Source organism: Sorex araneus, chromosome X (assembly GCF_027595985.1).
Source record: "Sorex araneus isolate mSorAra2 chromosome X, mSorAra2.pri, whole genome shotgun sequence".
Taxonomy (NCBI): Eukaryota; Metazoa; Chordata; class Mammalia; order Eulipotyphla; family Soricidae; genus Sorex; species Sorex araneus.
Window position 1 is genome coordinate 206554185 of NC_073313.1, and position 24117 is coordinate 206578301.

At 42.3% G+C, this 24117-nt stretch overlaps 1 protein-coding gene across 2 annotated transcripts in view; it reads left to right on the top strand.

Moving 5' to 3' along the window:
• The first annotated feature begins 506 nt into the window (after window positions 1–506).
• The window catches only part of RAPGEF4 (Rap guanine nucleotide exchange factor 4), a 338326-nt gene continuing 314715 nt past the window's right edge, over window positions 507–24117 (top strand). For both annotated transcript variants that reach the window (XM_004601156.3, XM_004601157.3), the window contains exon 1: window positions 507–669. In XM_004601156.3, coding sequence (XP_004601213.1) covers window positions 605–669 — 65 coding nt within the window. In that variant the 5' untranslated portion in view covers window positions 507–604. The remainder of the gene's footprint in view (window positions 670–24117) is intronic.

Consider the following 24117-nt stretch of genomic DNA (forward strand, 5'->3'; position numbering starts at 1 on the left):
CAAAGATCCCATGCTCAGGTCCCTCTCTCAGACCCCCACTCTGGGTGCTCCCAATCCGAGTCACGCTCGCCTGCCGCTCGCCCGCCCGCCTCCCCTCGAGAGGGGTGGGAGGATGGGGGTGGGGTTCAGGAAAGGTGAGCCGGCCAGTGTGGCCCGCCGAGGAGGTGGACGGACGGGGTTTCTGGGGCAACGGCGAGGCCGCAGCCATTTTAGCAGCCCTGGAACAAATACACAGCCCCAGACGCGCCCCCTCCGCGCCCCAATCCAAGCCCCCCCGCGACTCCTCCGGCCCGCGCTCCCCGCTCCCCGCACCTGCAGAGGCCGCGAGGGGCGGCGGGGTGCGGCCGCGGCTGCTCCCCGCCCCGCCCCGCCACCACCTGCCGCAGGTGCGCGCCCCGCCGCGGCCCCCGCTCGTCCCCGCGCGCGCGGGCGCCGCACTGCAGCGCCTCGGCCTCCGCGCGCCCGCCGCCCCCCGGGCCGCCCCGCCCCGCCGTCCCCGCCGCCGCCGCCGCCGCCGCTGCCAGCGCGCTGCTCTCGGGGCCGGACGCCGCGGGGTCCGCGCGCGCGGGAGGTGGCCCCGCCGGGGCCCGCGCCGCTGCCCACCATGGTCGCCGCGCACGCCGCCCATGCCTCGTCCTCCGCCGAGTGGATCGCCTGCCTGGATAAAAGGTAGCTCGGTCCGGGGGGCACCCCGACCCCAACACCCCACCCCACCCCCGGGAGCCCGCATTGAGGGCGCGGGGAGCGGGTAGGGGGGGCGCGACACGCTGGCGCGGCCCCTGCACCTGGGCGCCGCCGGCGGCGGCGGGGCTGCTGGAGGGTGGGCTCGGGGCCTCGTCCAGACAGAAGGACCGTCCACCCACCACCCGTTTCGTGGGGGTGCCCCCCTGGACGAGGTTTTTTCTTTTGCTCGAGGTGGAGGAAAGGCAGTGCGGATGTGCGGCGAGGTGGGGCGCGGAGGCACCTGCCTCATCAGCCCGTCACCTCCAGCATCGCCACGACCCCCAAGGCTCAGCTCTTGGGTTAGGTGACGAGCATCAATCACCCCGCAGAAGAAGGGCTGCCTGCCTTCTCTCGGCACTTTCCATCCTTCGGCTTGCACGTCTTTTTTTTTTTTTTTTTTTTTTTTTTTTTTTTTTTTTTTTTAAGTTTGCTGCAGGGATGTATGTAGGGAGAGGCCGGGGCAAAGTAACGTGGGGACAGGGTGGGGTTGGGGTGGAGGATCGGATGTTCTGGAGGAAAGCAAAGTGTGAGCCACTTCGTGCAGCTGTCGAGGGTCTTGGCTATGGAATCCCGAGCTTGTGCCGCGTGCAGTGGCTCGCGCAGGGGCAGTTAGGAAGGTCACACGGGAGACTGCTTGGTCTCAGTACCTGCTTCTGGAATGGTGGTAAAGCCCCACCTCGTCCGGCTCTGAACCAAAAAAGCAAATCCACCAAGCGTCCTGGCCACAGCTCTCTCTGTAAGGAGGGTGCTCTGTGTACCACCAGCGGGCTGCAAGTGTTTGCACGCTCTGACAGTATAATGTTCTGTTTGTCCAGATTGCGGGTTTAAGCAGTAAACAGTACCCATTATGTTCGCGATTATAGTTTATTGCCCTGATTAAAAGGTGATGCATCCGAACTTGGAAAGAGCCGAGTAGGAAATCTTGCGGAAGACGCTGCCCCGCGGTTTCCGAGTTTGATGCAGAGAGCAGTGATTCACGTCTTGCAGCTCTTTGCCTGACATCTCTGTTTGCATTAGTGTGAAATATTTTGCACTCTGCCATATTGAATTTTTTTTTTTTTACAATTAGCAGATTCGTAACCAGCTCAGACTCGAAAGTCTTAAATTTGACATGTTCTGCATACTTTACTATTAGAGGCTTTTGTTGAATTAAAAAAAAATTTGAGAAAGCTAAATGTGGCCCACTTGAAAAACTAATGTATCAGAGAAATAATTTTTTGCTTTCAGTTATCACACAGTAGCAAGGTTTATTTTGGCAGGCTGTGTCCTATTTCCGTCTAAAATGATACAACTAATATTAGAAGATTTGGCTTGTGATAAATAGTAAGAGCATTAAAGTGATGGTTAAGTCATACCAAATTATGTGGAAGAACTAAGAGCACTTCTAAGGGAAGAGCCTGCTAATGTGATAAGTTTTCTAAATTTAATAGTTTAGGAAAGGATGACTTATAAAAGAAGAGAAAATCAAGCTCTTGTACTTAACCTATAAACAGTGGCACTTCCTTGTGAGTGAATTTTTAAGATAATAGATTACATATTTCTACTTGTGGAAATCTATGCTATGCCAGTTTTGGTCAGTAGATTCACTCAGAACCCTTTAGTCAGAAAGTGCTGATGGCAGAATCATAGAACTGTACAACACAAGTGGGTCTATTTGACTCTGTCTTTTTATCGTGTGTATCTGACCAAATGGTTTTGTTTGGAATGGATTTGTAGAACAGAGTGCCACAATCTAATGCCACCATTTACAATGGGGACAAATGTACCAGGTAAATAAAAAAAAAAGACCTTCACAAATATTAAGCGTATCATTTAGCATTTGTGGAGTACAGAGGCCACTATTAGCTTCCAGCAATCAATCAATGGGTTGGGGCCATTTCTGACTTTGATCTTGGCCTTGTCCTTTTTCACATCCTGGATGTCTGAAAAAGCAAGACTGGCTGGAGCCCAGAGAGATGGTATAATGGGTAGGGGACTGCCCTTGCATTCCACAGACCAGGGTTTGATCTGAGGCACCTTGCCAGGAGTGATCCCAGAGCCAGGAGTAAGCCTACACTGCTGGGTGTGGCCCAAAAACTAAAAAATAAATAAAATAAAAGCAAGACTGCAATCATCTGTCTCATCAAGATGAATGCACCGAATTAAAAACAAAAGAGGGAAAAAGTACTTTGAAAATCGTGAGGTGCCATGGAGGTAATTTGTGGTACCTGGCATTTTCCAGTGCTGATGCTAGAATATTGTCAGTCCTGTTAGAAGAAGGTTTCAGGGTGTTTGCTTAGAAGTTGAATTTTAGATTTTTTTTCAGGAGGGATGGATGAGAGTTAGCTGGGGTAAGTCCAAGAAGACATTTCTTCCTGGGACACTGGCCCTGATCTTTCTTAGAAGTACAATCTTGATACCCTATTCCAGGGATTTGGGGGTACAGTGACTCTAGAAAGAGAGTTGTTTATTGACTTGGAAGGTGGGTCAGTAGGTAGGGTGGGACAGCTATATAAACAACCAACCAACCATAATGCATGGGTAAGTGCCAGTAATGGGAGACATGTTCAGTGATCTGAGAATGAAAGGGAAAGAGCCTTCAGCCTTGCCTTGTGGCTGTGCCCCCTCTCCCCAGCTTCAGCCTTGGAGGCAGAGTGAGCTGCACGAGCAAAGACACATGGGTGTGGCTTATTGAAAAAAACAGATTTTTTTTTTTTTGCATGAAGCAGTAATGCAGTGAGTAGGCATTTACCTTGCATGTGGCCAACCTGGGTTGGGTCCCCAGCATCACATAAGGTCCTCAAATCCAGTCAGGAGTAAGCCCTGGAATAAGACATCAAGATTGCATTTCTAAGATTGTATAATCTTATTGGATTTACCCCAGCTAACTCTCATCCATCTCTCCTGAGTGCGGAGCTAGGAGTAAGTCCTGAACACTGCCAGGTGTGGCCCCAAACTAAAAAAACAATACTGATTTCTTCTCAGCTACAAATTGCTACTGTAACCCAATCTGGAGTATAGGTGTATGCCCTGTTTTTGTAATATGTTTTTATAATATGTTTTGTAATATGTTTTTATAATATGTAATATGTTTTGTAATATGTTGAATATATGACGATGTTCAAGCATGTGTGTGTGCGCACACACACACACACACGTACACACAGAGTTCTATCCACCATTAGAGGATATGATGTTGAAACCTTTTCAAGGCTGGAATGTGGAATATAGATCTGTGTATTATGCAAGTGACAACTAATGATGATAGCAAAAGAGGGGCAAGAGGGGCAGCAAATAAGGGTTACATCAAAATAGGAAGCCTGCAGGCATGAAGAGGTATACAAGGAAAATGGAAGGAAACTCTACAAGGAGAATTAAGACTTCAGAAATGTTTGCTGGGCTACCCATAGCTTGGTTAAGCCATACCAAATTGGTTGGTGTGCCATACCAAATTGTTAGGCATGTCCAGATGGATTAAGTCATACCAACCTCTAGAATCTCCTGTAGAGAGGAGTGGAGAATAGAAATATGGCTTTGGTTAGGAAAAGAAAACTTGAAGCTTTTCATGGAAGCAAGCATCCAAGTCCTTAGACTATGGCAGGAATTGAGGAGATGAGAGTGCTAATCTTAAAATTTTTTAAGATTATCTTTAAGTACTAATCTTAAAATCAGGAAGATAGGAATGTTTGGATGGGTAAACAGACTCTGAAAGCAGTATCCGTGCATACAGTTCAAGCAAAACAGACTTATCATCATCTCATTGATCTCACACATTTATTTCTAAGCAGTGCTGGTAACACAATACCTACCTACAACCAGGATTCAAGTTATGCAAATTGTGCTTTGTTCATAGGGGGCTCTCTGGCAGTACCCAGAAGTACTGGACACACCAGTGGTCAGCGGTCAGGAACTGACGTGATTTTGCTCTGTCTCAGTGGTACTGGAGCCACAACCGGTGGTGCTAGGGTGGCAAGAGCATGTGGTGTTAGGAATAGAACACTGGGCCTTTTGAGGCCTGTACCCCTCAACCCTGATATATCTCCCTGGCCCCAAATGTGCTTTTTTTAAAAAAAAAACTCTGCTGACCTTGCTTACTTTTTGTGAAAATACTTGTTTGCCTCCTGTGTATTCAAAAACTGTTCAAGCTCATAATTTTCAGGGTTGCAAAGGGAGCATTTCTGAGGGGGGTCACATGTACTCAGTTTTATATGGATTGATCATAGCGGGCATGCATGACTGTGGGCAAGAGGTGGCAATCTATGGTCAGTTTACCAAGTTAGACCTTGGATTGTATGCCTCTTGAGCTCAGAATGACTATTTTTGGTTCACATCCGGCACTACTCCGGGGACCATATGGGGTGCCAGGTATTGAACTTTAGTCAGCCGCATATAAGGCAAACATGGGCCAGAATGCTAATACAGTGGGAAGGTTTTTCCCTGAGTGTGGCTGACCGGGTTCAATCTCCAGCACCATATATGGTCCCTGAGCCATGTCAGGAGTGATCCTTGAGCAGAGAGCCAGAGTAAGCGCTGAACGCTGCAGGGTGAGGCCTAAAAAGCAAGTACCTTACCCACTGTCTCTCTGTTCAAGGATGACTTAAAGCTTTGCATACTTAGAAATAAAAGAAAAGTGAGACTTTGTAATTCATAGACGTATATGAAATTTGAATTTCAGTTTCACGAGCAGAATTTTATAGAATCTCAGCAACACTCATTTGGCTATATTCTGTCTCTTTCTGCTTTCTCCCTGTGGTGGCAGAAATGAGTAGCTGGCAGGGCAGCTGGGGGACCCACAGAGTTCAAGGTCTTTACTCCATCCACCTTTGAAGAAAGCTCATTTGCCCTCCCCTGTTAGAGATGAAAGATTTTAAATGATTGGAAGCAAAAATGCTGGAGTGGAAAACAGGAAAGCAAGTGTCTTAAACTGGGTCAGGGTTCATAATTCAGTGTTTGGTTTCTTGTACATCTGTTAAAATAGAGGTTTCCAAACATTTGGCTACCACTCCATTTTCAAAAAGAAGGATTAAAAAAAAATCTCTCAGTACCTTCATGGAAATCCAAATCACTGAATCACTGTCATTATTATTCCGTTGCTCATCAATTTGCTTGAGCGGGAACCAGTAACGTCTCCATTGTGAGACTTGTTGTTACTGTTTTTGGCATATAGAATATGCCACAGGTAGCTTGCCAGGCTCTCCTGTGTGGGCAAGATAATCTTGGTAGCTTGCCAGGCTCTCCAAGAAGGATGGAGGAATCGAACTCAGGTTGGCTGCATGCAAGGCAAATGCCCTACCCACTGTGCTATCCTACATGAAAACCTACGTTTTTTTAAAGTGAGCAAATAAGACAACACCACACAATTGTGTCTGAGATTACTTACCACCCCCTGCCCCCCATTTTTTTTAGAACCCTTGCTTGGTGGGCAGGATAGCCACTTTAAGAAAAACTGAGTTAGAAGAGGTTCAGCTGGAAGGAAGTCCTTAGTTGCCGGCTTATTTGAATCATGGACCAAGCAGACAATGAAATGACCCGGTGATGGATTGGAGGAAAAGTCTGTGCTCTCTCAAGACAGCTGAGGAGTTTTAAATATTACGATGTTTCATTTTCTAAGACATGCCCTTCCTCAGTGTCTTCGCATCTGATTTAGTTCCAGAATAGCTGTGGAGTTAGCTATTTTCATGTGGTTGAATGAGAGTGAAGGCAATCAAGGGGAAAACCAGAATGCTTTGAGGCACATATGGTGAGAGAGAATGACTCAAATACCGAAGAAGCACCAGACATGCCCCACCTTTGAGCAGAGAAGATCAGAGAAGCTCAAAGAGCAAAATGGATTCACCAGGGAAGGCTGGTGTCTGCCCACACGGACCCCAGCGGGTGAGACGACCCCAGTGAATCAGTGAATTCTCCGGAGCGCTGGGGTCATCTTCCCGTCTTGGAATTCTGATTTGTCAGGACACAAAGAATCTGTACATTTTCAGGGCCAGAATCACAAGCCCTAAACTCTCTGAGGCTAGAAAAACTTCAAAAGCACAGTTGATGAATTTGTTAATGGCGCTAACATGATATCCCTGGGCTGATGCCTTTCTTCTCTGGACAGGCTTGGCAGGAAAGCCAGTTGTTACCAGAAGTTCCTGTTGGGTGCTTAGAAGGAGCACAGCTACCAGGAGATCAGGACACTTAGAGTCTCTGGCTGGCTCCTTCTCCACCCAGAGTGACAGGGCCTGGGAACAGAATTATGATTTCAGGATAACTGGGGCAGTATTTGGCGGCAACGTCTCTTCCAGCCAGATGACAAGAACATAGACTTCCATAGCACACTGTTCCACATGGTCTTGATACAAGTTCCTTTCCATGGCAGTGGCCAGGTTACCTTGCTTTCTTTTTCTTTTAACTTAGTATCTGCCACTGTCACTGTCATCCTATTGCTCATCAATTTGCTCAAGTGGGCACCAGTAATGTCCCCATTGTGAAAATTGGTATAACTGTTTTTTGACATATAGAATATGCCATGGGTAGCTTGCCAGGCTCTGCTGTTTGGGCGAGATACTCTTGGTAGCTTGCCGGGCTCTCCGAGAGGGACGGAGGAATTGAACACAGGTTGGCTGTGTGCAAGGCAAATGCCCTACCTGCTGTGCTATCACTCTGGCAACTTAATATCATTTCTTACATTTTATCATTCTATTCTAATCCTTTTTTTGTGCTCAGGAGGTCCTGAGTTCCAGTTGCGATTCTCAGCCAGCTGGGTAGGTGGTTCAATGCAGGGACCTGAGGATGCAGCGTTGCCCATGCCCTATAGTGCTGGGGATACCTGCGCCACACGGATGGAGTTGGGAACTCCAGGGCGACACACTTTGCTGCTCAGGGGAACATGCAGAGCTGGGAATTGAACTTGGTTTGGCACATGCTTGACTTGCACCCTAGTCATTGTACTCTCCTGTGCCCTTAGTCATCATTTAATCTCTGGCTTTGGTGCAACATCTTTTTTTATATATAATTTTTTAATTGAATCATCATGAGATATAGTTACAACACTTTCATGATTGAGTTTCAGTCATACAATGATTGAACACCCATCCCTCCACCAGAGTACCTTTCCCACCACCAGTGTACCCAGTATCCCTCCCATTCCTTCCTCCCCGTGCCTCTCTTTCCTTCTAACTCTCTCTCTCCTTTTGGGCGTTATGGTTTGCAATACTGAGAGGCCATCATGTTTGGTCCATTGTGTACTTTCAGGTGCAGCATCTTGACTGTTGAGGGGCTTATGAAATCAGGTGAGATGGCCAGATGTATCCTTTGGGATGGAGCAGCCGCTAGGTCCCCAGGCTGTCTGTCTCTTTGCCTTGGCATCATCAACCTCTACTCAGCACCTTCTATTTCCTTGTTTTTTATGAATAGTCACTTAAAAAAATAACATTGCTTATCTCTGATCTAATCTGCTTTTTTGAAAATACTTTTACAGGTTTCTCCTGCTAGCCAAAGGCGGTTACCTCTTATTTGGTATCATTTCGTTTGCCATTTATCAGGTCTGGGAATGCTGTTATCGCTAATTGGTATGGGGGGAAAATGGAGTATTCCTAGACCTAGAAAATAACATATCAAATAATATATTCTATTCTTATTTGGAGGGGGAAACCTGTATTTTGGAGCTTTTTCAGAAAAGAAGACCTGATAATAATCCTCTTGTACCACCCTTTCTTTGTTATAGCAGTCTCATCAACTCTCACCAACTTTGTTTTATTTATATCCTCAATCACCTGCAATCCATATACCAAGAATTATTTTGGTACACATGTCACACATAGTATTATCTTATCTCTAAATATTTTACCTGTATATCACACCTTAAAATATTTTGGGGGGCTCCCAACCAGCAGTGCTCAGGGCTTCCTTTTTGCAGTGATCAGGGGACCATATGATTAGGGGTTCAATGCAGGGGATTGAACCAGAGCCAGCCACATGCAAGACAAGCACTTTATTCACTATACTATCTCTCCAGTTATTTAAAAAAACAAACAAATATTTTTCGGTACTGTGACCTTGATCTGTAATATTGTTGATAATAGATATCCAGGCATTTATTGTTCCACATCCCCTATCATTGTCAGCATCCCTCAGTGTCTCATGTCCCTGCTCATCCTTGGACAAATTCATTTCTGTAGACTGACTCAGGTTTGTTACCATTAGCCGTTTGTTATTCCCTTATGTATCTTTAAATTCCAGATATGAAGAGATCATTCTGTATTTGTCTCTCTTCTTTCAACTGACCTTACACTGCATAATACCCTCTAGTTCCATCCACATAGCAATACATTTCTTGATTTCATTTTATCTTTTAGCTGAGTGATATTCCATTGTGGCTGTGTGTGTATATATATATATATATATATATATATATATATATATATATTCCTGGGACTTGGGTTGTTTTCAAATCTTGGCTATTGCAGTGAACATAGGAGTACAAATATGTTTTCAAAATATCAATTTTGATATTTTGGGATAGAATTAAATTCTTCTCCTGGGATGGAAGCCAAGAAGGGGACTCAGGGTCAGAAGGAAGCTCAGATTTTACTTTTTTTTTGAACTCACCATATAATTTTTGAAAGAGGCTGAACCAGATGACGTTTGTGCCTACAGTGGATATGACTTCCTTTCCACTGAATCCTGCACTGGTTCATTTCTGCTCTTTTTTGATATGTATATATTAGCTCCCTAATATTGTCAGTATCAGTCTGAATTAAAATGTCTCCATTTATGTCATAAACTTTTCTTTTAAAGTTTGTTTCTATCATAAAACCATAGTGCCCGATGTCTTTTTTTTTTTGTGTGGGTATGGTATTGACAATCAGTTATTTTAAAGTCTAATACATAATGGCTGCCTTACTTCTTGGGTGGGTGGTGGTGGACACATCTCCCTGTACCTCCAATACATGGGAGCACGTGACATTTATATGTGGAGATGACAGCACAGCCTTATTGTGCAGTGAGGCTCAGTCCTGTGTTGCTGGGAGCCCGTGGAGGTGACTATGACCACAAGTTCTTGGCTATTGTCAGGAACACCACCATGCACATGGGAGGAGTGCATGCTGTGCAATTATCTTCTACGTAACAGGATGTCCTTTTAAATTTTATTTGTTTTGTTTTGCAGTGCTAGTGATCCAGCCTAAGGTCTCATACCACATCCCCAACCTGGGATGTCTTATTTTTTAAAAAATTAGGAAATGGGGGCCGGAGCGATAGCACAGCAGGTAGGGCGTTTGCCTTGCATGCGGCTGACCTGGGTTCGAGGCCGACCCGGGTTTGATCCCCGACATCCCGTATGGGTCTCCCAAGCGCTGCCAGGAGTAATTCCTGAGTGCAGAGCCAGCAATAACCCCTGAGAATCGCTGGGTTTGACCCAAAAAGCAAAAAAAAAAAAATTAAAAAATTAGGAAATGTTAATTTGCAACACTGTGCAGATTCAGGTGTTGTCTTTTTATTTGGGTGATAAGTTTTTGAGATCCATTTTCATTTTCCATGCATGATCCCATTGGTGTATTTTGTTTCTTTTGCTGTTGTTGTTTCAAGGAGTATATTACCTGTGTTTCTTTTCTGTTTGCCTTATGGTTTCAGGCCTTAGATACAAATCTTAAATTTATTTGGTTATTATTGGGGAGGCACATCGAGCAGGGCTCAGGAGCCACATCTGCTTCTGAGCTCAGAGACTACACCTGGTGGTGCAGTGTTGGGAATTGAAGAATCGTTGCAGTCGCAGCTACATGCATGACAGATACCTCAACCTCTGTATGATCTATCTGGTCCTCATTTGAAATTAATTAAAAAATTTTATTAGCTAGTGGTCTGGTTTAAAACATTTTTTGAATGTTGCTTCTTCAGTTTTCTAGTACCATTTACTGAAGAAAATTTCCTAATGCTCTTGGATCCTTTGTTGAAATTGTTCACATATGTGTTTCTTTCTCAGCTCTCAGTTCTGTGCACTGACCTATATATCAGCTTTTATTCCAGTATCATGCTGTTTCAGTTACTGTTCCTTTGTAGTATAGTTTGAAGTTGAGGAACATGCTGCTCCTATTTTTGCTCTGTTTCATTACAATATTTTTTTTATTTGGGGATCTTTTGTAATTATAAATAAATTTTATGACTTTGAGGTTCTATTTCTGTAAAAAATGCTATTTGGTATTTTTGTAGGATTGCACTAAACCTGACTATTGCTTTACGTAGTGTACCCATTTAAATATTCTTTCAATCTGTAATTATGGCATATGTCTTTCTATCTCTTTGTATCTTTATTTTTTCAACTTCTAATTGATTTTAGTGTACAGTCTTTCACTTCTTTGCTTAAACTTATTCCAAGACAGTTCATTTTGATGAGTCTGTAAATCTGATTAGTTTCCTGATTTTTCTTTTTTGTGTTCATTATTTGCCTACAGAAATAGATTTTTGTATATTAATTTTATAGTCCCCCACCTTACTGTATTTATTATTTCCAGTATTTTTTCATTGGTGTCTATGGTATATTATATGTATATTTATGATCTGCTGATAATGATAGTTTTGCTTTTTAAAATTTGGCTATTTAGATTTTGAAAGTTTGAGAAAGATTGATGACGAGCGATAGCACAGCAGGTAGGGCATTTGCCTTGCACATGTCCAACCTGGGTTGATTCCTCCATCCCTGTCGGAGAGCCTGGTAAGCTACTGAGAGTATCTGCCAGCGCAGCAGAGCCTGGCAAGCTCCCCATGGCGTATTCAATATGCCAAAAACAGTAACAACAAGTCTCACAATGGAGACGTTACAGGTGCCCGCTCGAGCAAATTGATGAACAACGGGACAACAGTACTACGACAGTGCTACAAGAAAGGTTGATAATAATTCTTCACTGAATGTTTGCTAGAATTTACCAGTGAGGCAATCTGGTGCTGAACTTCTATGCATTTGGAGGTTAATTTAAAGGGGGCTCTTTCAAAAAGTGCTTAGAAGCAAAGGGACCCTCTCTATTGTTTTTAGCCTCCCAGGTGCATTGTAAATGCAATTTTTAAAGCTTATTTTAAGAGTTCAGTTCTCAGAAGGTGATGGATATCAAAAATGCTGGGTTGTTTGGTGACATGTTACTCGGGCCGCCCTGGAAATGCTTAAGGACCTGCAGGGCTGCTCCTGGAAATGTTCAGAGAGCCAGGTGGTGCCAGGCATCATACTCGGGTCCACAGCTTGCAAGTCATGTGCCTTAACCCCTGTGCAGTCTCTGACCCCTGTTGGGAGGTTTCTGATGAATAATCCAGTCTCCCTAGTAGTTGTTATTCAGATTTTCTATATCTTTCGGATTCTGACTTGGATGTTTATTTTGACAAATATTGTTTAAAGCCATTTAAAATAACATTTATATACTAGGATCATTGGTGGTGGAGAATGGGCACTGGTAAAGGGATGGGTACTCGAACATTGTATGACTGAAATGCAAGCACGAAAGTTTGTATGTATGTAGCTGTACCCCATGGTAGTTCACTAATAAAAAATTTAAAAAAAAAGAGACCATAAAAAATAAAATAAAATAACATTTATTTTATGTTTAATAATATATATTTTAAATTTTTGGCCCGCACCGCTGTTATTCAGGGTTAACTCATGACTCTGTGCTCAGGGATGACTCCAGGTGGAGCTTGGGGGATTTAATGTGGTGCCAGGGATCGACCAGGGTTGGCCAAGTGCAAGACAAATAGCTCTTCAGCGCTAACTTTAAAATTTTTTTTTTTTATTAGTGAATGAGGTAGTTACAGGCTTACAAACTTTCGTGCTTTCATTTCAGTCATACAATGATCGAGTACCCAATCCCTCCACCAGTGTCCATTTTCCACCACCAATGATCCTAGCATCCTTCCCACCACCCCGACCCTGTGTCTCCGCCCCTCCGTGGAAGGGCATTCCCTTTTGTGCGAGCTCTCTTTCTCTCTCTCTCTCTCTCTCTCTCTCTCTCTCTCTCTCTCTCTCTCTCTCTCTCTCTCTCTCTCTCTCTCTCTCTCTCTCTCTCTCTCTCTCTCTCTCCTTTTGGGTGTTGTGGTTTGCAATAGAGGTATTAAGTGGCCATCATGTTCGGTCTATAGTCTACTTTCAGCGTGCATCTCCCATCCTGAGTGTCCAGCCCTAACTTTTGACAAAAAAAAAAAAACAAAAACAAAAACAAAAAACTGGAGCTTTAGTACAGCGGGTATGGCATTTGCCTTGCACTCAATTGGTCTGGGTTCGATCCGTGACATCACCAATGGTCCTGAAGCTTGTCAGGAGAGAACTCTGAGCACCATGGGGTGGTCCCCAAATAAAAGCAAAAACAAAACTAAACAACAGAGCAGCCATATATGGAGAACTGAAGTGCTATACAGATCAGGAAGAATGCCATCATTTAAATGACGGGTAAGGGTATTGTGAGTTATGAATTCAACAGCATGTGATTAAATTGTGGCAGTATGTTAGTAAACTGTTCATGTTAGAAATCAAAGACAACTTGAAGGTAGTAAGTCTCTGTGGGGATATTACTATACCATGCATGAGCCAGACTCAGCATAAGTGTACCCTGGTGGTATTTTGAGAATCTGATTTGTAGAGTTAGAGTTACCTAGTCAGAAACCAGGTTTTACATTTTATTTACTGAAAATTCTCAGAGTACTTACTACAAGGTCCTGCTCAATTATCTGGATCATTAGAGCATAAACAGGGATTCCCCTTATTGATACAAAAAGTTGCAATTACAGAAAATACCAAGGGGCCCCTATAATAAGGCAGATCTCCAAAGCATGACTAACGATGAATGCCTACTGGTTGGGTAGGAATAGAATAGACTTTGCTTGGGCCCTTTCATTCTCTTGCACTGCAACTGAGCGTTATCAGCCTGTGAATGCACCTTATCTTTTTCCCTCAATTGAATTTTACGTTATCTCTGTTTTTTGCTTCCTACCTTTTCAGTGCTTCATTGGATATTTATCTTCACAATTTTAGAGGCTCATTGTAAGAGCTCAGTTCTCAGAAGATGATGGATATCAAAGTATAACTCTCTTTTAAAAAACCCTTGGTGTTTGGATCATTAATATTTCTTAGCCTTTATCTCTAGAAGTCCTAACCAGAAATATCCGCAGGAAGTAACACTGCTGCCCCAAGGACTTGCAGAAATCAAACCTGGACATGACTTAAACCTGACGTTACTAGTCTAAAATAGGCAAAGTATGAAAATAAAATAATTTTAAAAGATGTACATTTTATTTATCCTTTCAGGGAAAGAATATATGCATCAGGGAGAAAAGAGAGTAATGTGATAAAATTTAAATTGGGTGGAAGGGCTCAGTGGCTGGCTCACAGATGGATGCCAACGATCTCCTAGCAGTGCTGAGTGTGGCCCCCAAACTGAAAACCAGCAAAAATTTAATATTGTGAAGTACACATGTGAGCAGGAATAGGGCATTTAGGACAGAGAAAGGACTGCTATGACAATGATAGTTGGAAATGATCACTCTGGACAAGAACTGAGTGCTGAAAGGAGATCAAAGGATATACGTGATAACCTTTCAGTACCTGTATTGCAAACCATAGTGCCCAAAAGGAAAAGAAGGAGAAGAGAGAGGTGAGATAAAGTGAGGGATGTGGGGGAGAGAGAGAGAGAAAAAGAGAGAAAGAGATGAGAGATGTGAGGGGGGAGAGAGAGAGAGAGAGAGAGAGAGAGAGAGAGAGAGAGAGAGAGAGAGAGAGAGAGAGAGAGAGAGAGAGAGAGAGGTACCTGCCATAGAGGTAGGCTTGGGAGTTGGTAGAAGGGAAACTGGGGACACTGCTGGTAGGAAATGTGCATTGGTGAGGGGATTGGTGTTGGAACATTGTAGGACTGAAACCCAATCATGAATAACTTTTATAACTATATCATGATAATTCAATTAAAAATAAATGAATAAAATTGTGAAGTAATTTTTAAAGTGCTGAAACATTATCTGAAAGGGTGCTTCTTTCCTTTTCACTTTCATTGCGTTAGCCTTCATTTTTAATTTGATCACCTATGTTGACTGTTATCTGCTTGTGAAGACTTTTCAGGTCAATGGTGGAGGGAAGTTGACACTGGTGGTGGATTGTATTGGAACACTGCATGTCTGAAACTCTATTTGTAAATCGCAGTGCCTTAGTAATTTTTAAAGAACTGTTCCAGTCAAATCCTGCCACGCAAGAATGTGTCTACAGGGCCCAAAGTGATAATCCAGCAGGTCAGGGTCTTGCCTTCATGTAACAGAACTGGGTTTGATCTCTAGCACCACTTATCATCCCCTCTGCCAGGAGTGTTTCCTGAGCACAGAGCCAGGAGTAAACCCTGAGTACTCCCCAGCGTGACCCCCAACCCCAAACCAAACCAAAGTGAAAAAAGAATGCTTCTACAAAATAGACTATTCTATGAATGTTTTTTGTTTTTAGTTTTTGTCTCTTTTGGAGTCTCCTTTGCAATGCTCAGGGCTTATTCCTGGCTCTGTGCTCAGGGATCACTTTTGGCCAGACTCGGAGACCTTCTGGGATGTCAGGGATCCGACCTGGTTAAAGCATGTGCAAAACAGGCCCCCTACCCACTGTACTATCTCTCTGGCCTCTTAAAATGTATTTTAGTTGGGGCCAGAGCGATAGCACAGCGGGTAGGGCGTTTGCTTTGCACGCAGCCGACCCGCGTTCGATCCCTGGCTTCCCATATGGTGCCCCAAGCACCGCCAGGAGTAATTCCTGAGTGCAAAGCCAGGAGTAACCCCTGAGCATCGCTGGGTGTGACCCCCCCCCAAAAAAAAAGCAAAAAAAAAATTTAAAAAAATGTATTTTAGTTGTTGCCAAATCAGAGGAAGCCTTACTTCATAATTATTGCCTTCTGTAAAACCTATTGCCAGGAATAAATGGCATGGAATTTAGTACATTTTACTATAGTTAAAAATTTTTTCTCTTCTTTTTTTTCTTTTTTTCTTTTTGGTGCCAGGGACTGAACTAAGGGTCTCAAGTACTTTGCATGGCAACTATTTTGCCATTGGCCACACTGCTTCGCTCCTGAGAGTATTTCTTAGACACATTTGAGGTTATACTTTATGATTTTATGTTTCTTAATATTAACTTTATAAAATCACTTTTATTAGGTTATTAAAATTTGTAAATATAATAGGTATTGGCCCAAATCTATATGAATCATATAGCTTAAGGTTTTCTTTGTGTTTGGATAACTAAGACATTAAGATGATTTTTGATGTTATTAACTGTTATCATTGAGGCTGGAGAGATGGTACAGGAGGTAAGATTGACCTACGTTTGATTCCCAGAACCAAATATGGTCCCCTGCAACTACTAGGAATAATCCCTGAGCATAGCCAAATGTCACCCCCAAACAAACAAACAAAAAAATCCAGGGGACGGAGCGATAGCACAGTGAGTAGGGTGTTTGCCTTGCACGAGGCCGACCCGGGTTTGATCCCTGGCATCCCATATGGTCCCCCAAGTACTGCCAGGAGCAGTTCCTGAGTGCAAAGCCAGGAGTAACCCCTGAACATCGCTGTGTGTGACCCAAAAAGAAAAAAAAATCCAAACTTAAAAAAAGAAAAGCTTTCACCTTTTATATTGTGTGTGTTTTGAGTTTTTCCTCCTAGCGATAGCACAGTGGGTAGGGCATTTGTCTTGCACTTGCCGACCTGGGTTTGATTCCTCTGCCTCTCTCGGAGAGCCCGGCAAGCTACAGAGAGTATCTTGCCCGAATGGCAGAGCCTGGCAAACTACCCGTGGTGTATTTGATATGCCAAAATCAGTAACAAGTCTCACAATGGACATAACTGGTGCCCGCTCGAGCAAATCGGTGAGCAACAGGATGGCAGTGACAGTGACAGTGATAGTCACAGAACTAAAATTAGTTAATGTGTGTGAAGGGATTGAGGATTGCATTGATGCTTGGGGTTGAACATGTATTGTGGTGCCAGTAGCAGAGTTGGGGATTGGATATGGTGATGTGTCTGGGATGGAATTCATGGCTTCATGACATGGAAGATAGGTTTTTGTTACTGAGCCACATCCTCAGGTTTGTGATGGAAGATCTTGAAATATTTTCAAATTCAATTTTTTAAACTTTTTTTAAATTGAGTCACTGTGAGATAGACCCTTACAAAGCTGTTCATGATTTGATTTCAGTCATACAATATTCCAACACCCATCACCAATGTCCCCAGGTTCCCTCCCATCACCCCTCACCCCTTTCCTGCTTCTATGGCAGGCATTCTACTCCTGCCCTCTCCTGCCCTACCTTGCCCTCTCCTTGCCCTCCACTGCACTTTCTCTGGGCATGAATGTCCGTGAGTGTGGGGCAGTCTCCTCTCATTCTCACTTTTCTCATTAACACTGCCCACTGAGTGAGCTTCCAAGAGCCCCAGAACTCTCTCCTCTGTCCATTTTCTTGGGTTGCCATTTCTTATCTGAGCATTGCTTATCTTCTCTTAGAGGTCAGCTTCCTACGACAAGTTGGACAGCCCCTTATTCCACAGTAGGAGATGGACACAGAATTGAAGGCCACAGGCTGGGGCTTCTCTCATCTCCGGCACTGTTTTTTTCATTGCTTTACAGTCATAAATTCTCCTATTTTTCCTATTCCTGTGCTGGGATTCACACACAGAAGGGAAGTGCTCTGCCTCTGAATTTCCTTCACAAACTTCCTCAGGCTAACAGTGCAGCGTGAGTTTATATATTAGAGTTACTTTGCTGTCTCTTGTGGAAATGCCTTTGTCTTAAAGGATTCTTACAAAAATCAAAACACCTTAATCCAAAGGAAGTGAGGTTGAAATTTTTCACCCAGCCCCAATCTTAGCACAGCACATAAACTTTGGACCAATTAAAAGTTTATCTGAGTGTGGTTTCTAAAAATAAGAGACATGAAAAACCTTCTGAAGTATTAAAGTGGATCAGGCTGCTCTTATTTTCAAACACAAGATTAGTTTCTATGCACAGTAATAGACAAATGACTAAAAACCAAGCAGTATAGAGTGAATTTTCATTTTCTAGCATCAGAGGAAATTAATTTTTATAGATGTTTATCTCAATTAGTCCTCCAAACTTGACTGTCACTTGTATCACTGTCATTCCATTGCTCATCGATTTGCTCGAGTGGGCACCAGTAACGTCTCCATTGTAAGACTTCTTGTTACTGTTTTTGGCATTCGATATGCCAAACTTGGCATAATTTAATAATTCTGGGAGAAATTGTATTTAATGATATTGATAAATGGTCTTAAGACTATCTTGCTAACGCTAATGCATACTGAATATTGTCATTTGCTTGGTGATTTGAGGCTCACTGTATTGAAGATAAGTTAGAATCATATACTATAATAATGTGATTTTGAAGTATGTGGATTATCCATTTCAACACCAGATGTATCTCTGAGTTGCTTCCTTCGCTCCGAAAGTTGTACCCCTTTTAGTCTTTTTTGTCTGATTTTCTCCTGCTGCCCTTGCTACCTTTTACCTGCAGCTTGAGGTCTTACCTTCCTTCCCCAGCACAGTTATAGTTTTCTATTTCTCATCCTTCAGACTTCTAATACACACTAAGTTTGTTGCAGTTGACTATATCATATGAGTTCATGCATTTGCCATTGAGTAAAATCTGTGCAATTTGGAGTGTCAGCAGTCTAGGGCCTTGGTTTTAGTTACACAGTCTTTTAAAATTACTTGCTACATGATATCCTATTTAGAGTTAGAATATCCCAGAAATGGGAGCATCCAGTGCAAAGTTTTGCACCGGGAATTGTAAGAAATTGTGGCTACAGTAAAGTGATTAAGACAAGAGTAGTAAAGGAAGTTGGACAGAGAATGAGGTCAGAACTTGTATGGATGTTATAGCTGTTATAATGACCTCGACTGGTACATGGGAAATTAAATGGTTTGGGGGAGAGAAATAACCTGACTTGCACCTTTATAAGATTGCAATGATAGCAGTGTTGCTTCAGGGAAAGGCGTGTTGATGGATGAAGGGAGACGTATTAGGAAGGGACTGCAATCATCGGGTGAAATGTTATCAGGGAGACATTAATGGAGATGATGAGAACTGGATTCTATGTTGGAGGTACAACCTAGAAGACTTGCTCATGAACTGAATGGTTGAATGTGTGGAAAAGAGGTTCCAAGGATAATTCTAAGAATCTTGGCCTGGGCAATTGGTCAGATGGTGGATCATCTGTTATGATGGAGAAGCTAGATAGGGAAAGAGGATTTCAGTTTTGGACATGCTGAGTTTGAAATGTCTATTAAAGTTCACTTGGAGATGTTGAGTAGGAAGTTAGATATTTGACTCTGAAGTTTGGAAGAAAAACCTGAGCTGGACATAAAAATTTGGGAATCATGTAACACATAAATAATTTTGATAATTATGAGATTGGATGACATCAAGAAAGTATGTGCAAAAGAGAAAAAGATCAAGGATTTATCCTTGCCATCCATCAAAGAGAGTTCAAGAAAAGTAAGACTAATCCAGTAAAGAAGCTACATATACTCCCATTTGATCTGGCAATACCACTTCTGGGAATATATCCTGGAGAAGCAAAAAAGTATAGTTGAAATGACATCTGCACTTATATGTTCATCGCAGCACTGTTTACAATAGCCAGAATCTGGAAAAAACCAGAGTTCCCGAGAACAGATGACTGGTTAAAGAAACTTTGGTACATCTATACAATGGAATTCTATGCAGCTGTTAGAAAAGATGAAGTCATGAACTTTACATATAAGTGGGTCAACATGGAAAGTATCATGCTAAGTGAAATGAGTCAGAAAGAGAGAGACAGACATAGAAAGATTGCGCTCATCTGTGGAATATAAAATAACAGAACGGGAGACTAACACCCAAGAATAGTAGAAATAAGTACCAGGAGGTTGACTCCATGGCCTGAAAGCTGGCCTCACATGCTGGGGGAAAAGGTAGCTCAGATAGAGAAGGGAACTCCAAGTAAAATGTGGTTGGAGGACCGGCTTGGGAAGGGAGAAGCGTGCTGAAAGTAGATTATAGATTGAACAGGATGACCACTAAATACCTCTATTGCAAACCATAGCACCCAAAAGGAGAGAGAGAACAAAAGGGAATGCCCTGCCACAGAGGTGGGGTGGGTTGGGGGGATGGGATTGGGGAGGTGGGAGGGATACTGGGTTCATTGGTGTTGGAGAATGGGCACTGGTGTAGGGATGGGTTCTTGAACATTGTATAACAGAAACACTAGCACAAAACTGTGTAAATCTGTAACTGTACCCTCACGGTGATTCACTAATTAAAAATATTTTAAAAAAGGAAGCTACATGGATAGAAGTGACTGATCAGGTGGGAGATAAAAAAGAGAGAATGTGGACCATGTGTGGAAGGCAAGACAAGATGTTTCCAAATATTCAGATAAATCAAGTCATGTTGACAAAACACGGAAAGGAGAAGGACCACGATCTAGATTTGCACTTCAGGTTTCATGTCTTACAGATCTGGTGGATCTAAGATAACTTATAGAGCTAATAGGTCAATTTTTCCAGCCCACTTGGTAGCTGGGCTGGCTCCAGACTTTGTACTTCATCTTGGAATATTGTGAGAATGTGGCAGTACTGAAAGCAAAAGTAAAATATCTTACACATGTTGTATAGAGAAAAAAATGTATAGCTTGGGACTTAGATGTGAATGAGTTGTGAATGAGACCATCCACCTAAATGGGCAAACAGGAAAGTGGAAAAATGGCAAAGTCCAGTAAGGAAAGATGGAAGACCAAGGTGCAGGGGACAAGAGGTCTGATAACATGAACACAACTGTGAATGGATAGGGTATTGTTTCTCCATAACAGATGGAAAAAGAACAGGGAGTCAACATCATTGTGATAAATACTGAGCAGCAAGAAAGCAAACTATCACAGCTGAGGCATGCAGGCTGCTGTGAAACTCAGAAGTGATATTATCAATAAAGCTAGAGTTGGCAAGTGATTAACAAATAAACAACATATGGCTCATTGGTTGCCATGTCCTAGAAACATCTCCTTTTAGGCAACAGTGTGTCGCTATAAATGAATTTCCGGTTGCTGCACGTTTGCTTCTGATGCAGATGACAGTTGTGAAATTTAAACTATCCAGTTTACCTAAGCAAAATGCTGCTAAAAGACATATTTTGATTCTGAATTATGGATTCAATTCTCCCTACTTCTCCAACTAAGTACAACTATAAGTCTTGACTATTGTGTATAAAACAAACAGAAAAAGACTAAATGGGGGAGAGAAGAATGCAGGCTGACTGGGAAGCTCTCTAAAAGAAGAATAGTGCATAGTGGTGAGTTCCTTAAGTTTTTTATATTGTTGTTGCTATTTTTTTATTTGCTTCCTGTAACCTAGTTTGAGTAGTAGAGTAGATTGCAGATACTGGAGGACATAGACCAAAACAAATTCCTTAAGAAAAACAAGTTTTTCCTAAGGAAAGGGGCAGATCTCTGGTGAACACATGCATATGCAAACACTGTATCGACCTCTAGAGAGCACTAAAACCAGAGTATGTGCAGAACAACCAAAGGGTTAAGACCCTCAGCAAGCACCACAACTGAATGTGGGAGTTATTACAACCAAACATGTGTGAAACCCCCAGTTATCACAGAACACTGACAAAGAAAAGGAAGAGGAGAGGGATGAAAGATCAATTAGTGGCTACCAGAAGGTAAGGAAGAAGGTGGTGGTGTACACTGGGACAAAAGGTACACACAAGTTGATTTTTCAGTGATACATACTTGGAAGTTACATATCATAATTCTAGGTTACCTCGAAGGAAGGTCACAGACTTTTTAAAAAATAATTTTGAGATTAGTTACTATTCCCCCCAGAGCCATGTTTATCTGTATTCTCCCTATACGAGAGATGGCAAGGTGATGGAGACAAAAACAAATAAAATAAATCTTGTTTCTTTCTCCTGAGACAAAGCATAAGTGGAGATGGCAGAATATTAATCAGAGATCTTCAGAATAACCCTGGAAAAATAGCTCAGGTCACTGTCTACACTGACTTGACTAGCATTTTTCAAAAATTCATCAGCCAAACTACCCCAAATGCATGACCATAGGAAGCTGAGAAAAAAGAAGGAATGTTGGAAAACCAGGAAAGAGAAAGGAACCATAGAAGGAATAATAACCATATGATATTGAATTTGTTACATTGCCGGCAAAAGGTTTTTGATTTGTTTTGTTTTGGCACCACACTTGGCTATTCTCAGGGGTTACTCCTGCTATACATTCAGAAATAACTTCTGAAGGTATTTGGGGAATCATATGGGATGCCGAAGATTGAATGAGGGTCAGCTGCATGCAGTGCAATGCCCTAACTGCTGCTCTATTGCTCCAGCTCCTGCAAAATAGTAACACACAGGAGATATATGAATATAAAAAAGATTAAGTCTCAATCTAAGTTCCCTCCTGTTTCTCCTGTTGTTTTACAAAATATGCTTTTATTCACTCTCTATTACACCAGAATTTCATCTCAGAATCTCAAAAGTCATCCCTAAATGTTTTTTTTTTACCACCTACTTGTGTATAATGTTAAATGATGAATGTGTTCAGTTCTTTCTTTTCTTAAAACCAACACTTCAATCTTGTTGGATTTAGAACTTGACCTCATATATATATACATTTTTTAACTTTTTGGGCCACATCCAGCGATGCGATGCACAGAGGTTACTTCTGGCTCATGGACTCAGGAATTACTCCTGGTGGTGCCCAGGCGACCATATGGGATGCTGGGAATCGAACCCGAGTTGGCCGCATGCAGGCAAACGCCCTACCCACTGTGCTATTGCTCCAGCCCCCATCTTAACTGATTACATTGCAAAGGCACCATTTCCAGTTAGTCACATTCTGATTTCCAGAAAGTTCTTGTTAGTGTCCTCTCTGTCTCTCTGTCTCTCTCTTTCTCTCTCTCTCTGAGATTACTATGAAGTTTGCATCTAGAGTTCTATGCTTTTATCTTCCTTTTTATTTTTATTTAACTATCTTAGTTAAAATGAAAACATTGTTTAGTATAAAAAGATCTTTATTGTTATGTAATTGTGCAACTACTTTTTTCTTCATATAAAATACTTTTTAATTGAGAAATATTGGTATAAATTGTTGTTAGCTTACTCTATCCAGCATAGTGATTCATGTGTATACAGTACCTGTATATATTGTGAAACAATCACCACAGTAAATCTATTAACATCCATCACCACTCACAGATACAAACTTTTTCTTGTGATAAAAGCTTTTGAGATCTTCTCTTATAGAATCTTCCAAATGTAAAATACACTGTTACTGACTCTGTACATAACAGTATAAGATCTGTGCTGTACATTATACTCCTAGGAGTTATTAATCTTATAACTGGAATTTTTTACCCCTTACTCCCTTCGCCCATTTCACTTACTCCTCACTTCTTGCTTATGGAAACTATCAGTCTGATCTCTATCTCTGAGTTTGGTTTTATTTCTTATTTTGTTTTTTAATTCCACATATAAATGAGATAATAAAATACTTGTCTTTGATTATGTCACTTAATGTAATACCTTTATGATTCTTGCAGATTGTCAGAAAATGGTGGAATTTGTTTCCCACTCCTGCCCCTCATTTGTTGGTGTTAAAATAACATTTCATTGTATATAAATGTGTGGGACCCAGGGCTGAGATCTTCAAGCTTGCTCGGATCAGGACTCGACCTCTTCTGCCCAGATCCCTCATTTTCCAGCAGCTAGACGGTCACAACCAGAAACCTCTCCCAGCGCAATGTAATCCCATCAACGTCTAACATCCAGAGACTATAAAACCAAGCTCCCAGAAGCTACATCTTATAGCCTCGTTCTCCCTCTTAGAGAACCTGGAAAGCTACTGAGAGTTTCCTACCTGCATGGGAGAACCTGGCAAACTCCCCATGGTGTATTCATATGCCAAAACCAGTAACAATGATGGGTCTTGTTCACCTGACCCTAAAAGAGCTTCTGATGCCGCACCGTTGGGAATGATGAGTAAAGAGAGGCTTCTAAAATCTCAGGGCTAGGACATATGGAGACATTACTGAGACCGCTCGAGAAAATTGATGATCAACGGGATGATGATGATGATGAAGATGATGATTTATTTTCTAAAAATTTACTTAGAAGAAAATGTGTGACGATTGTTGTATTTCATCCTGACCATTAAGCCCTTTTAAAAGAGATTACTAACCTGTTGTTACAAGTTAAGCCTTGTATGTTAATATTTTCTTAATCAAGCTTGGTTGCCATCCCATCCCATCCAATGTGGTGTGCTACTTCTGGTATATCAGTGGTGAAGAGTTTGAGATGTTGTACAGCCAAAAAAGCAGGTGTGCACTCCAGGAATTCTAAAATTTTGAATGAGACTACAGCTGGAGTTAAATTT